General features: G+C 40.2%; 1 protein-coding gene and 1 long non-coding RNA gene across 2 annotated transcripts in view; one reads left to right on the forward strand and one right to left on the reverse strand.

Annotated features, from left to right (window-relative positions):
* Nucleotides 1–15,324, reverse strand: part of LOC307137213 — a 97,493-nt gene that overhangs the window by 18,483 nt on the left and 63,686 nt on the right. The window lies entirely within an intron of this gene.
* Nucleotides 4,200–15,324, forward strand: part of dock6 (dedicator of cytokinesis 6) — a gene marked incomplete at its 5' end in the record, with an annotated part of 89,440 nt that continues 78,315 nt past the window's right edge. The window contains 3 exon segments of the mRNA XM_079834567.1: nucleotides 4,200–4,223; nucleotides 4,225–4,257; nucleotides 4,259–4,320. Coding sequence (XP_079690693.1) covers nucleotides 4,200–4,223; nucleotides 4,225–4,257; nucleotides 4,259–4,320 — 119 coding nt within the window.

The following is a 15,324-nucleotide window of genomic DNA, read 5'->3' on the forward strand; positions in this document are numbered from 1 at the left end:
GAAACACGGGGACAGAATAATATGGGTCTCTGAGTAAATACAATAAAGAAAAGGCAGGGATACAAAGTACTGTAAATTGTGCAAGAAGACAAGCAATGTGCAAAATCACTGTAAAAAAAAAACGAACACCCGTTGTGCAAACTCGTTGCCCTAATTCAATTAAGTAAGCATTACTTAATTGCATTAAGTTGTTCTTACTTAAACCGTTTAAGTTTTTTCAACTTAATTCTATCTGGGATCTGAGGAAGTGTACTCCCAGAGTAGCCCAGAGTGCATTGCGGCATGAATAAATGAATTGCTTCGTTTGACTATTTTTGGCTTTATTTTACTATTTGTCTTTTGTCAGTATAACCCCAATAACGACAGCAAATAAAATTGTAAAGGTCTTATTAATAATAAAAAATAAAAATGACCATTGTATGCTGAATGTTGATTTCTGTGTGTGACTCACTTGAGCATGGTCAATTGTTATTGTCACTAATATAGAGGGATTATATCAACCCAATTAAAAGGTTATGCCATAAATATTAGCAATAAAATGGTAAAAGATCATTATTTTACATGAAATATGATGTTATATATCATTAATACACAAATATTATATATATATAATTTATTATTTCCCTTCTTTTGAAATCAGAAAACTATGATTTCTTGTTGCATCGCTGCATTAATAGGAAGATAATTACTTTAATTGTTTTGTTTTTCTGTTTGGCAAAATGGTACTCAAACCAGTCAAGTAATGTTTACTTGGGTCTTCTAAGTAATGAAGGCATAGCATGCAACTAGTTCAGATTACTTAATTGTTTTAAGTAAGTTCGACAAATTATTGGACATTAAGTAAAGTTTACTAAAAAGTCTGTTGGATTTTACAGTGCTTATTTATAGGTTGTGTAACTCTGATTACATGTGCTTTGAATGAAAATAAGCGGATTATCATAGGGGTTCGGATGAATGAAATGCACATGAATAAATAGCTGTGATAGATAGATTTAAATCTACATCACACTAATTGCATTATATGATTAAGTGCACCAGCAGCATTCTAATGCGTAATGATATTTTGTCAGGGATTATATCTCTAGATTTGACTAAAATATTTAAGGGGAAGATCCTTGACTATGGAAATCAGTCATTCTTGCCATAAGATTTCAAAATGTTTTTTTTCTGCAAACTTTTAATGCTGTGCTGAAAAATCATTGTATCCAGATTAATATACATATATATATATATATATATATATATATATATATATATATATATATATATATATATATATATATATATATAATTGTAAATAACTGTAATGCATCTATTGAGATATTATATATTCTACCACTAATAAAACTGTTTATGATTAGGCCTTACTACTAGTGATTTTTAAGTTGAAATTGTGTATAAAGCATAACAGTGACTTTTAAATATGTATTTAGGTATGGGGTGGAATATGTTGAGTTTTGATATTTGGATAGGGTCATTAGGCTTGTTTTGGGCTATTTTTGATTGCCGTTTTGGGCTTGTTTTGCACACAGGTCTGGCACACTGATAAAAAATGTATCATTGAGGCTGTAAAAAAATATATATATTTACAAATAAACCTTTGTTACTTTACTTGGATAATTTGAGTAGCCCACTTAATTTGGATTTGTAGCTAAACATATTTTGTATAATTATATATCACACTTCTTACCCGTAATCTAGGCTTTGTAGATGTGCATTACCAGCATAGGCTACTATTTAAAGGAACATGCCGACTTTTTGGGACTTTAGCTTATTCACCGTATCCCCCAGAGTTAGATAAGTCCATACATACCATACCATTCTCATCTCCGTGCGTGCCATAACTATGTCTGACGCACCCACCGCTAGCCTAGCTTAGCACAAAGACTGGAGGTAAATGGCTCCAGCTAGCCAACTGCTGGCTAGGAACTATACTCTCAGTCCTGCGTAGTAATCAAGGAACTTTGTGCCGTACCATGGGTGCAGCAGGAGCAATGATATTACACAGCGCCTGAAAATAGGCTAACTTCCGTCAACATAACCAACGTTACAACCTGCTTGCACAGAGAGCGTGCTGGGGACTATTTTTTGTGTAATATCACTGCGCCGCTGCACCCATGGTACGGCAGCAAAGTTCCTTGATCATTACGCAGGAATGAGAGAATAGTTCCTAGCCATATCGGCCTAGAAAATCGCAACTTATCATTTTCCGTCGGTCTTAACTATATACATCACAACATGTAAATAGGAAAATGTTGGCGTTATTTTGTCACTTATTGAGCAGTAGGCTAGCTGGAGCCGTTTACCTCCAGTCTTTGTGCTAACAACATTTTGTCACAACTTAATTTTATTGTGTATAATCTACTTACTGGGGGTAAGGAGATTTCTAGTTCCCAGAATGCTTTGCATGGGATTTAATTGGGAGAGAAAATTTTGAATTTATTTATCTTCATGTATTTTTACGCAATATAAATAAAGTAGATGGCTTGTTATGATTGTTAAATGTTCTATTAAGTTAGGATTTAGAAAAGTTTTTGTCATGTTGGAGTTTTGAGGGTTACCGTGGTGGTGACAAGTGGAGTCTGACGTTAGGCTGACGACAGATAAGCGCAGTGCATCATGTGAATTGCTTTGCTCAATGAGAAACTGTTTATAGCAGTATTGTGGTTTGTCTCTGCATACTGCTTATTACATATAGCGAAATAGAATTAATGCATGTCGTATAAGTGTATTCACAAGTTATTCTTACATTTAATTGTTTTGGTGCTTACTCAGTTGAATTATGTTTCTGCTGCACAAAGTATTTGAGTTGTGTTTACGTGGAAAAATGAGTTGAAATTACTTGAAGGGGCACTTCAGCGCTGGGAAGATGAATGTGTATTTAAACTGGGTAATTTATGTAGTAGAAATGTTAAATTATTTTTTTTATTTGGTGCCTTCTAGACTGAGAAAAGACAGAAAATGTATTTTTGTCTCATGTGGATGAAAGACATCAACTCCCAGAATGCACTTGCTTCGCTGCCCAACGAGGCCACTGCCAAAGCCACGGCTACTGGTTATCACTTGCCCACCATGACACCGCCCCACTATCGTTTAGATTTTCATAGTAATAAAATTTATTTCTCAATTTTTTTGGGAGTAAAACCAAGGTAAGGTATTTTTTTTTTTTTACAGTGTGTGTTTTTGGCCAAATTCCATTAGGATTTAGTGGTTTTAACATGCCAGAAGGCAACACGTTGCCAGCAGAGACCCACAGGGACCATATCATTTTCCATTAAAACCAATACAATTTCCATTAAAACCATTACAAATTATATGTGGGTTTCTATTGTTTTGTTTTGTTTTTTTCAGCAACAATTTTTGTTTTATACAACAGTTCTTTAACTAAGTAATTCATCGAGCAACTTACGTTTCAGACAAAAACAGGTCAATTATTTCGTATTTCTTCTATTTCGTTTCTTCTCAGTCAGACGAAACCAAAACATCAAGAGTTGCTTGTTAGCGCTAACGACAAGCAACACACAGACTGAAAGCCGGACTGGATCAGTGTATATAAGTGGAGCGGATCGTCGGAGAGATTTCCCTTCTCCCAATCAAAGCGTTCTGTAATCACTCCGCTCTAGCTCCGGGTTTATATCTCTCCATGCGAGAACTAGCCCATCCACTCCACAACAAAACAACTAACGGTTAGATTCTAACGGTTAAAGAAACTATTCACCGCCTGAGGCAAAATAACACACAACATATCTTCATTTCACACGTGAAAGCACAAGCCAACTATTGTAGAATACAAATATTGAATCATATAAGTTGTCTGGCGTCCGTAAAGGGCTTACTATTAGGTGATGAACTATAGCCAACAGTGAAATTATTTATTCTGGTTGCTGGTATACACATTTACATATAGGCCTACTGTGTTTGTTTTATTCAAATTAAAAGACTTTTGCCTATATTAACACTTAAGTTGGATAACAGATTGGCTTGTGTTGTTCATGGTCATCTGCAAAGCTATCGTTGTTACTTTTTAAGTAGGGAAAACATTCATCTCCTTTCATTATCTATTCTATAAACATCGCAGATCCCCAAAGATAAAGACAGGTGCGTCATTGTGAACCGGTTTGGTGAGCTCTACAACAGCGCCATTCGTCCCCAGACCGCGAGTAGGCGCTATTATGCGCCAAAGTGACACAAGGAAGCTAATGACTCCACTCCACAACAATATCACCAAAGTACAGGGAAACTGTAAAGGAGCGCTCCCTGTTTAGATGGGATGGCAACCTTAACGAGCGAACGGAGGGCTTTTGCGCACAAGATTAACAGGTAGGCGAACTTTACCGACTGTTGAACTGTGGGAGGTGTTGTGCGGTACGTTAGTTGTCCCGCTCATCGGGATTCACGCGAATGGGAGAGATAAAGAGATCCGCCACGAGTTACAGAGGGATGAACCTTTTGTTTAGTTCAACTCGCCGCACTTCGCAACAGTGTGACACTGCAACTAACTTATGTTTCACTCTTGTAACAGATGAAGTACTTTGCAATGAATACATGGTGTCTTTAAATCTAACATGTTTTCGACTCCGTGTGGGTGAAAAGATGATGCATTAGACACCATGAACTGTAATGTGATGTTGGCTAGTGAAATCGGAACTACTCTTTTATCTATTCAAACATGGATCACTTGGGAATGCGCTTAAGGCTGTCCCTTTTAAAACATTAAAGTCTGCACGTGTAATTTACACCCCGGCTAGCGCAATGATACTGTATGAAAGTTTTTTTTCTCTCTCGTTAAATGTAAGTTATTAAAACAGTAAACAGTGAGACACTGCAGAGTGAAAATTTATCAGTTCCTCAATAAGACCCAAAGTTGCTAATAATAAAGTAACAATGTTTTTTTGTAATAAGAAGGGGATTTATTTTTACTTGTTACATTTAATGTAAAACTTTGAAAACTACATTTTATATTGTAAATCAGTCTGTCCAAATATATATATGAATACATGTAATATTAGACCTATATATCTAATATATTATCATTTGGTGTTCTGTGTTTTCCCTCTGGTCACAGATGGAACCACTGACATGTTTACACGTTTTATGATCATAATTTATATGAGACTAGGCCCAGGGCAATGTAATATATTAATATTAGACCTTTCTAACATTATATAATACATATGGTTGGTAGTATCTGTATTATGACAGCTCCATCTGTTTTATGGAGCTTTGACACAGACAATCTGTCAGAGGAGCAAACCGAAACTAGATAAAAAAGTTCGTCGAGACAAACTTTAAGTTGGCTTGGAAAAGCTAGACCAGAAAGTTTGAAATAGTTTGAAAAGTTTGAAATAAATAGTTTGAAATAGTTTGAAAAGTTTAAAGTTTGAAATAGTTTGAGTTTTAGTAGTTTAGATAGATAGATAGATAGATAGATAGATAGATAGATAGATAGATAGATAGATAGATAGATAGATAGATAGATAGATAGATAGATAGATAGATAGATAGATAGATAGAAATAGTCAGATGATAGACAGATGATAGATAGAAATAGTCAGATGATAGATAGAAATAGTCAGATGATAGATAGAAATAGTTAGATGATAGATAGAAATAGTCAGATGATAGATAGAAATAGTTAGATGATAGATAGAAATAGTCAGATGATAGATAGAAATAGTCAGATGATAGATAGAAATAGTCAGATGATAGATAGAAATAGTCAGATGATAGATAGAAATAGTCAGATGATAGATAGAAATAGTCAGATGATAGAAAGAAATAGTCAGATGATAGATAGAAATAGTTAGATGATAGATAGAAATAGTCAGATGATAGAAAGAAATAGTCAGATGATAGATAGAAATAGTCAGATGATAGATAGAAATCAGATGATAGATAGAAATAGTCAGATGATAGATAGAAATAGTCAGATGATAGATAGAAATAGTCAGATGATAGATAGAAATAGTCAGATGATATATAGATAGAAATAGTCAGATGATAGATAGAAATCAGATGATAGATAGAAATAGTCAGATGATAGATAGAAATAGTCAGATGATAGATAGAAATAGTCAGATGATATATAGAAAGAAATAGTCAGATGATAGATAGATAGATAGATAGATAGATAGATAGATAGATAGATAGATAGATAGATAGATAGATAGATAGATAGATAGATAGATAGATAGATAGATAGATAGATAGATAGATAGATAGATAGATAGATAGATGAGTTTAATGAGTCTCTATGGCTCAGATGTATTTCACAGAATGTCAGTTGGAGTGAGTCTGGGCTTCAGTGTTTAGATTTGAATTTTTGACAGTTGAACAGTTTGAAAATCTGAACATTCCGTCAATGAAAGTCTATGGGAGTTTTCCCAAGTTTTAATCAGCTTTTTTAGGAAAACCGTAAGTCGGATCAGTCTAAAAAGATAAAGCAACCCGAGTCAGACTAGTCTGAAGGTCTGATCCGAGTTTGGTGGATGTAGCTTGAACAGTCTAGGAGGAGTAGCAATTAGTTTTTTAGTCTAAGAAGAATAATAATAATAACTAGAATGTACATTTCCTGAAGAAAATGTGAGTGGTGCTTGCCGTGGCAAAAAAATCCTCTCGGATGCTATGTTGTGTGTACTGGATTCTCACCCGAAACAAAAGAGGCCACCCCCAAGTCTGTACGATGTTGTGGAGCTGAGATATGTCCTATTCATGTGTTTGTACGGTTGCTAGGGTACTCTATATGGTTGCTATGGAGTGGCTATACAATTTATGGGGTGACATTTAAAGACTATTTGCCAGTCTGAGTCAAAAGACCCAACCCCCATGCCTCTACGATGTTCTGATGCAGAGATATAGGTCCTTGTAAACGGTTGCTAGGGTACTCTGTTTGGTTGCTATGGAGGGGCTTGGCAGCATCCAATGATGATACTGCTTGTCTGTATGAATGATATAAACCAACCCCCATGTCTCTAGGATGTTCTGAGGCAGAGATATAGGTCTTGGTAAACGGTTGCTAGGGTACTCTGTTTGGTTGCTATGGAGGGGTTTGGCAGCATCCAATGATGATACTGCTTGTCTGTATGAATGATATAAACCAACCCCCATGTCTCTACGATGTTCCGAAGCAGAGATATAGGTCTTGGTATACGGTTGCTAGGGTACTCTGTTTGGTTGCTAGGGGGGCTTGGCAGCATCCAATGATGATACTGCTTGTCTGTATGAATGATATAAACCAACCCCCACGTCTCTATGATGTTCTGAGGCAGAGATATAGGTCTTGGTATATGGTTGCTAGGGTACTCTGTTTGGTTGCTAAGGGGGCTTGGCAGCATCCAATGATGATACTGCTTGTCTGTATGAATGATATAAACCAACCCCCATGCCTCTATGATGTTCTGAAGCAGAGATATAGGTCTTGGTATACGGTTGCTAGGGTACTCTGTTTGGTTGCTAGGGGGGCTTGGCAGCATCCAATGATGATACTGCTTGTCTGTATGAATGATATAAACCAACCCCCATGTCTCTACGATGTTCCGAAGCAGAGATATAGGTCTTGGTATACGGTTGCTAGGGTACTCTGTTTGGTTGCTAGGGGGGCTTGGCAGCATCCAATGATGATACTGCCTGTCTGTATGAATGATATAAACCAACCCCCATGTCTCTATGATGTTCTGAGGCAGAGATATAGGTCTTGGTAAACGGTTGCTAGGGTACTCTGTTTGGTTGCTATGGAGGGGCTTGGCAGCATCCAATGATGATACTGCTTGTCAGTATGAATGATGTAAACCAACCCCCATGTCTCTATGATGTTCTGATGCAGAGATATAGGTCTTGGTAAACGGTTGCTAGGGTACTCTGTTTGGTTGCTATGGAGGGGCTTGGCAGCATCCAATGATGATACTGCTTGTCAGTATGAATGATGTAAACCAACCCCCATGTCTCTATGATGTTCTGATGCAGAGATATAGGTCTTGGTAAACGGTTGCTAGGGAACTCTGTTTGGTTGCTATGGAGTGTTTTGGCAACATTCAATGGTGATACTGCTTGTCAGTAAGAATGATATGAACCAACCCCCATGTCTTTACGAAGTTCTGATGCAGAGATATAGGTCTTGTTATACGGTTGCTAGGGTACTCTGTATGGTTGCTATGGAGTGGCTTGGCAGCATCCAATGGATACAGCTTGTCAGTATGAATGATATAAACCAACCCCCATGTCTGTATGATGTTCTGATGCAGAGATATAGATCTTGGTAAACGGTTGCTAGGGTACTCTGTTTGGTTGCTATGGCGTGGCTTGGCAGCATCCAATGATGATACTCCAAAGGCTGCTTGTCAGTTTGAATGATATAAACCAACCCCCATGCCTCTATAATGTTCTGAGGCAGAGATATAGGTCTTGGTAAATGGTTGCTAGGCTGCTTGATAATGGTTGCTAGGGCGTGGCTAGGAAGTGTTGAAGGTGATTTGTGATTGGCTGTTGATGCCCCGAGTCAAACAAACCCACCCTCATGTTTCTATGACACTTCTATCCAAAGATATCCCTTTGATGTTTTTCAATGGAAGTCTATGGGATCAGTTGCTAGGGAGCTCTAAATGGTTGCTAGGGCGTGGCTTGATGGGTTAACAGTGATCCTGAGATAGTGATTGGTTGGCTGAGTAAATTGAGCCCACCCCCTTGTCTCTGAGACACTGTGAGCCAGAGCTATGGTCAATACAAAATCCCTATGCAATTTCCCATAGTAGGAGAAACGCATGCGTTTTATGGGACGTCCCTCCCCATAGTAAGTCAATGGGGCAAATTTGGGGAGCTCTAGCGCCCCAGGGGTACAACTCACACCCCTTTGCGATGTGTCATCTTACAGGGCCTGTCAGCCTCTTCAAATGTGGTGACACACGAGTTTCTACGAAATCCTCGCTTAGAGTTATGACTTGTTAATTTTTTTTTACATTTTTCCCAATGTTAAGTCTATGGGATTTTTTTCGCTACTTTTTCGCCCCTGGGGCGAACACCGCACCCCCGACCCCTTAGAAAAGATATAGCACACCATTCCCGATTAGGCCGCACGTTTTGACACCTCATTCATGGGTCTGTGACAAAAACTGTGGGAGGAGTAGCGGGACAAAATGTTGTGTGGAAAAAGAATAATTATAACTAGAATGTACATTTTCTGAAGAAAATGTGAGTGGTGCTTGCCGTGGCAAAATTCGCCACCCGGATAATGCAAAAAAGGCAAGCAACATGTCTGTAGGATGTTCTGGGGCTGAGATATGGCTTATTCATGTGTTTGTACGGTCACTAGGGTACTGTAAATGGTTACTAGGGTGTGGCTATACAGTTTATGGTTTGATATTTAAAGAATATTGGCCAGTCTGAGTCAAAAGAGACCACCCTCATGTCTGTACAATGTTCTGGGGCTGAGATATGGCTTGTTAATGTTGATATATGGTTGCTAGGGTGCTGTAGCTGGTTGCTAGGGCGTGGCTATTAAGTTTGAATGTCACTAGTTATTAGCTGCTTGATAGGCCGATTCAAATGAGACCAGCCCCAAGTCTCTGTAATGTTCTGAGGCGGAGATATGATCACATAAAACTCTTCTCCATGTTAAGTCAATGGGGACTTGATTGGGACGATTTTTTTCCCGCCGAAAACTAACATCATACACCCGATCGCTTAAAAGAGATATAGCACACCTCTCCTCAATAAGTCGCACGATTTGACACCTCATTCATGGGTCTACGACAAACGGTGCCGGAGGAGTAGCACACCAAAGTTTCTTCAAGGTGAATAGTAATCACAACACTAGAATGTACATTTCCTGAAGAAAATGTGAGTGGTGCTTGCCGTGGCAAAAAAATCCTCTCGGATGCTATGTTGTGTGTACTGGATTCTCACCCGAAACAAAAGAGGCCACCCCCAAGTCTGTACGATGTTGTGGAGCTAGGATATGTCCTATTCATGTGTTTGTACGGTTGCTAGGGTACTCTATATGGTTGCTATGGAGTGGCTATACAATTTATGGGGTGACATTTAAAGACTATTTGCCAGTCTGAGTCAAAAGACCCAACCCCCATGCCTCTATGATGTTCTGATGCAGAGATATAGGTCTCGGTAAACGGTTGCTAGGGTACTCTGTTTGGTTGCTATGGAGTGGCTTGGCAGCTGCCAATGATGATACTCCAAAGGCTGCTTGTCAGTATGAATGATATAAACCAATCCCCATGTTTCTATGATGATCTGATGCAGAGATATAGGTCTTGGTAAACGGTTGCTAAGGTACTCTGTTTGGTTGCTATGGAGTGGCTTGGCAGCATCCAATGACAATACTCCAAAGGCTGCTTGTCAGTATGAATGATATAAAACAACCCCCATGCCTCTATGATGTTCTGAGGCAGAGATATAGGTCTTGATTAACGGTTGCTAGGCTGCTTGATAATGGTTGCTAGGGCGTGGCTAGGAAGAGTTGAAGGTGATTTGTGATTGGCTGTTGATGCCCCGAGTCAAACAAACCCACCCTCATGTTTCTATGACACTTCTATCCAAAGATATCCCTTTGATCTCTTTCAATGGAAGTCTATGGGATCAGTTGCTAGGGAGCTCTAAATGGTTGCTAGGGCGTGGCTTCATAGGTTCACAATGATCCTGAGATAGTGATTGGCTGTCTGAGTAAATTGAGCCCACCCCCTTGTCTCTGAGACACTGTGAGCCAGAGCTATGGTCAATACAAAATCCCTATGCAATTTCCCATAGTAAGAGAAACGCATGAGTTTTATGGGACGTCCCTCCCCATTATAAGTCAATGGGGAAATTTGAGGAAATTTGGGGAGCTCTAGCGCCCCAGGGGTACAACTTATACCCCATTGCGATGTGTCATCTTAAAGGGCCTGTCAGCCTCTTCAAATGAGGTGACACACGAGTTTCTACGAAATCCTCGCTCAGAGTTATGACTCGTTAAAAAATTTTGCAATGTTAAGTCTATGGGATTTTTTTCGCTACTTTTTCGCCCCTGGGGCGAACATCGTACCCCCGACCTCTTAGAAAAGATATAGCACACCATTCCCGATTAAGCCGCACGTTTTGACACCTCATTCATGGGTCTGTGACAAAAGATGTGGGAGGAGTAGCGCGCCAAAATGTTGTCCGGAAAAATAATAATAATAAACCGATCTGGGGTGAGATATTAAATATTTATGGCTTGCTACACAAGCACCAATAATAATATTAAGTGTTTTAATAACAATATTGATGCCTTGCTTGGCAAGCACCACTAATAAGTATGTTTGAGAGTGATGGTGATGCCTTGCTGCGCAAGGCATCACTAAAAAGCGTTCTGGGGCTAGATAGTAATAGTGATGCCTTGCTACGCAAGCACCACTAACTAGAATGTACATTTCCTGAAGAAAATGTGAGTGGTGCTTGCCGTGGCAAAAAAATCCTCTCGGATGCTATGTTGTGTGTACTGGATTCTCACCCGAAACAAAAGAGGCCACCCCCAAGTCTGTACGATGTTGTGGAGCTGAGATATGTCCTATTCATGTGTTTGTACGGTTGCTAGGGTACTCTATATGGTTGCTATGGAGTGGCTATACAATTTATGGGGTGACATTTAAAGACTATTTGCCAGTCTGAGTCAAAAGACCCAACCCCCATGCCTCTACGATGTTCTGATGCAGAGATATAGGTCCTTGTAAACGGTTGCTAGGGTACTCTGTTTGGTTGCTATGGAGGGGCTTGGCAGCATCCAATGATGATACTGCTTGTCTGTATGAATGATATAAACCAACCCCCATGTCTCTAGGATGTTCTGAGGCAGAGATATAGGTCTTGGTAAACGGTTGCTAGGGTACTCTGTTTGGTTGCTATGGAGGGGTTTGGCAGCATCCAATGATGATACTGCTTGTCTGTATGAATGATATAAACCAACCCCCATGCCTCTATGATGTTCTGAAGCAGAGATATAGGTCTTGGTATACGGTTGCTAGGGTACTCTGTTTGGTTGCTAGGGGGGCTTGGCAGCATCCAATGATGATACTGCTTGTCTGTATGAATGATATAAACAAACCCCCATGTCTCTACGATGTTCCGAAGCAGAGATATAGGTCTTGGTATACGGTTGCTAGGGTACTCTGTTTGGTTGCTAGGGGGGCTTGGCAGCATCCAATGATGATACTGCTTGTCTGTATGAATGATATAAACCAACCCCCATGTCTCTATGATGTTCTGAGGCAGAGATATAGGTCTTGGTATATGGTTGCTAGGGTACTCTGTTTGGTTGCTAAGGGGGCTTGGCAGCATCGAATGATGATACTGCTTGTCTGTATGAATGATATAAACCAACCCCCATGTCTCTATGATGTTCTGAAGCAGAGATATAGGTCTTGGTATATGGTTGCTAGGGTACTCTGTTTGGTTGCTAGGGGGGCTTGGCAGCATCCAATGATGATACTGCTTGTCTGTATGAATGATATAAACCAACCCCCAGGCCTCTATGATGTTCTGAAGCAGAGATATAGGTCTTGGTATACGGTTGCTAGGGTACTCTGTTTGGTTGCTAGGGGGGCTTGGCAGCATCCAATGATGATACTGCTTGTCTGTATGAATGATATAAACCTACCCCCATGTCTGCATGATGTTCTGAGGCTGAGATATAAGTCTTGGTAAACGGTTGCTAGGGTACTCTTTTTGGTTGCTATGGAGTGGCATGGCAGCATCCAATGATGATACTGCTTGTCAGTATGAATGATATAAACCAACCCCAATGTCTGTATGATGTTCTGAGGCAGAGATATATGTCTTGGTAAACGGTTGCTAAGGTACTCTGTTTGGTTGCTATGGAGTGGCTTGGCAGCATCCAATGACAATACTCCAAAGGCTGCTTGTCAGTATGAATGATATAAACCAACCCCCATGCCTCTATGATGTTTTGAGGCAGAGATATAGGTCGTGATTAACGGTTGCTAGGCTGCTTGATAATGGTTGCTAGGGCGTGGCTAGGAAGTATTGAAGGTGATTTGTGATTGGCTGTTGATGCCCCGAGTCAAACAAACCCACCCTCGTGTTTCTATGACACTTCTATCCAAAGATATCCCTTTGATCTCTTTCAATGGAAGTCTATGGGATCAGTTGCTAGGGAGCTCTAAATGGTTGCTAGGGCGTGGCTTCATAGGTTGACAATCATCCTGAGATAGTGATTGGCTGTCTGAGTAAATTGAGCCCACCCCCTTGTCTCTGAGACACTGTGAGCCAGAGCTGTGGTCAATACAAAATCCCTATGCAATTTCCCATAGTAAGAGAAACGCATGCGTTTTATGGGACGTCCCTCCCCATAGTAAGTCAATGGGGCAAATTTAGGCAGCTCCTGCACCCCAGGGGTACAACTTATACCCCATTGAGATGTGTCATCTTACAGGGCCTGTCAGCCTCTTCAAATGTGGTGACCCACGAGTTTCTACGAAATCCTCGCTTAGAGTTATGACTTGTTAATTTTTTTTTACATTTTTCCCAATGTTAAGTCTATGGGATTTTTTTCGCTACTTTTTCGCCCCTGGGGCGAACACCGCACCCCCGACCCCTTAGAAAAGATATAGCACACCATTCCCGAATAGGCCGCACGTTTTGACACCTCATTCATGGGTCTGTGACGAAAAATGTGGGAGGAGTAGCGGGACAAAATGTTGTCCGGAATAAGAATAATAAAAATAAACCGATATGGGGTGAGATATTAATATTTAGGGCTTGCTACGCAAGCCCCACTAATATTAATAAGTATGGAGAATAACAATATTGATGCATTGCTTCACAACCAACACTAATAGGTATGTTTGAGAGTGATGGTGATGCCTTGCTGCGCAAGGCATCACTAAAACTCGTTCTGGGGCTAGATAGTAATAGTGATGCCTTGCTACGCAAGCACCACTAACTAGAATGTACATTTCCTGAAGAAAATGTGAGTGGTGCTTGCCGTGGCAAAAAAAATCCTCTCGGATGCTATGTTGTGTGTACTGGATTCTCACCCGAAACAAAAGAGGCCACCCCCAAGTCTGTACGATGTTGTGGAGCTGAGATATGTCCTATTCATGTGTTTGTACGGTTGCTAGGGTACTCTATGTGGTTGCTATGGAGTGGCTATACAATTTATGGGGTGACATTTAAAGACTATTTGCCAGTCTGAGTCAAAAGACCCAACCCCCATGCCTCTACGATGTTCTGATGTAGAGATATAGGTCCTTGTAAACGGTTGCTAGGGTACTCTGTTTGGTTGCTATGGAGGGGCTTGGCAGCATCCAATGATGATACTGCTTGTCTGTATGAATGATATAAACCAACCCCCATGTCTCTATGATGTTCTGAGGCAGAGATATAGGTCTTGGTATATGGTTGCTAGGGTACTCTGTTTGGTTGCTAAGGGGGCTTGGCAGCATCCAATGATGATACTGCTTGTCTGTATGAATGATATAAACCAACCCCCATGTCTCTATGATGTTCTGAAGCAGAGATATAGGTCTTGGTATATGGTTGCTAGGGTACTCTGTTTGGTTGCTAAGGGGGCTTGGCAGCATCCAATGATGATACTGCTTGTCTGTATGAATGATATAAACCAACCCCCATGCCTCTATGATATTCTGAAGCAGAGATATAGGTCTTGGTAAACGGTTGCTAGGGTACTCTGTTTGGTTGCTAAGGGTGCTTGGCAGCATCCAATGATGATAGTGCTTGTCTGTATGAATGATATAAACCAACCCCCATGTCTCTATGATGTTCTGAAGCAGAGATATAGGTCTTGGTATATGGTTGCTAGGGTACTCTGTTTGGTTGCTAAGGGGGCTTGGCAGCATCCAATGATGATACTGCTTGTCTGTATGAATGATATAAACCAACCCCCATGTCTGTACGATGTTCCGAAGCAGAGATATAGGTCTTGGTATACGGTTGCTAGGGTACTCTGTTTGGTTGCTAGGGGGGCTTGGCAGCATCCAATGATGATACTGCTTGTCTGTATGAATGATATAAACCAACCCCCATGTCTTTACGATGTTCTGAGGCAGAGATATAGGTCTTGGTAAACGGTTGCTAGGGTACTCTGTTTGGTTGCTATGGAGTGGCTTGGCAGCATCCAATGACAATACTCCAAAGGCTGCTTGTCAGTATGAATGATATAAAACAACCCCCATGCCTCTATGATGTTCTGAGGCAGAGATATAGGTCTTGATTAACGGTTGCTAGGCTGCTTGATAATGGTTGCTAGGGCGTGGCTAGGAAGAGTTGAAGGTGATTTGTGATTGGCTGTTGATGCCCCGAGTCAAACAAACCCACCCTCATGTT

This window comes from Gobio gobio (genome assembly GCF_949357685.1).
Source record: "Gobio gobio genome assembly, chromosome: 1".
NCBI classification, from domain to species: domain Eukaryota; kingdom Metazoa; phylum Chordata; class Actinopteri; order Cypriniformes; family Gobionidae; genus Gobio; species Gobio gobio.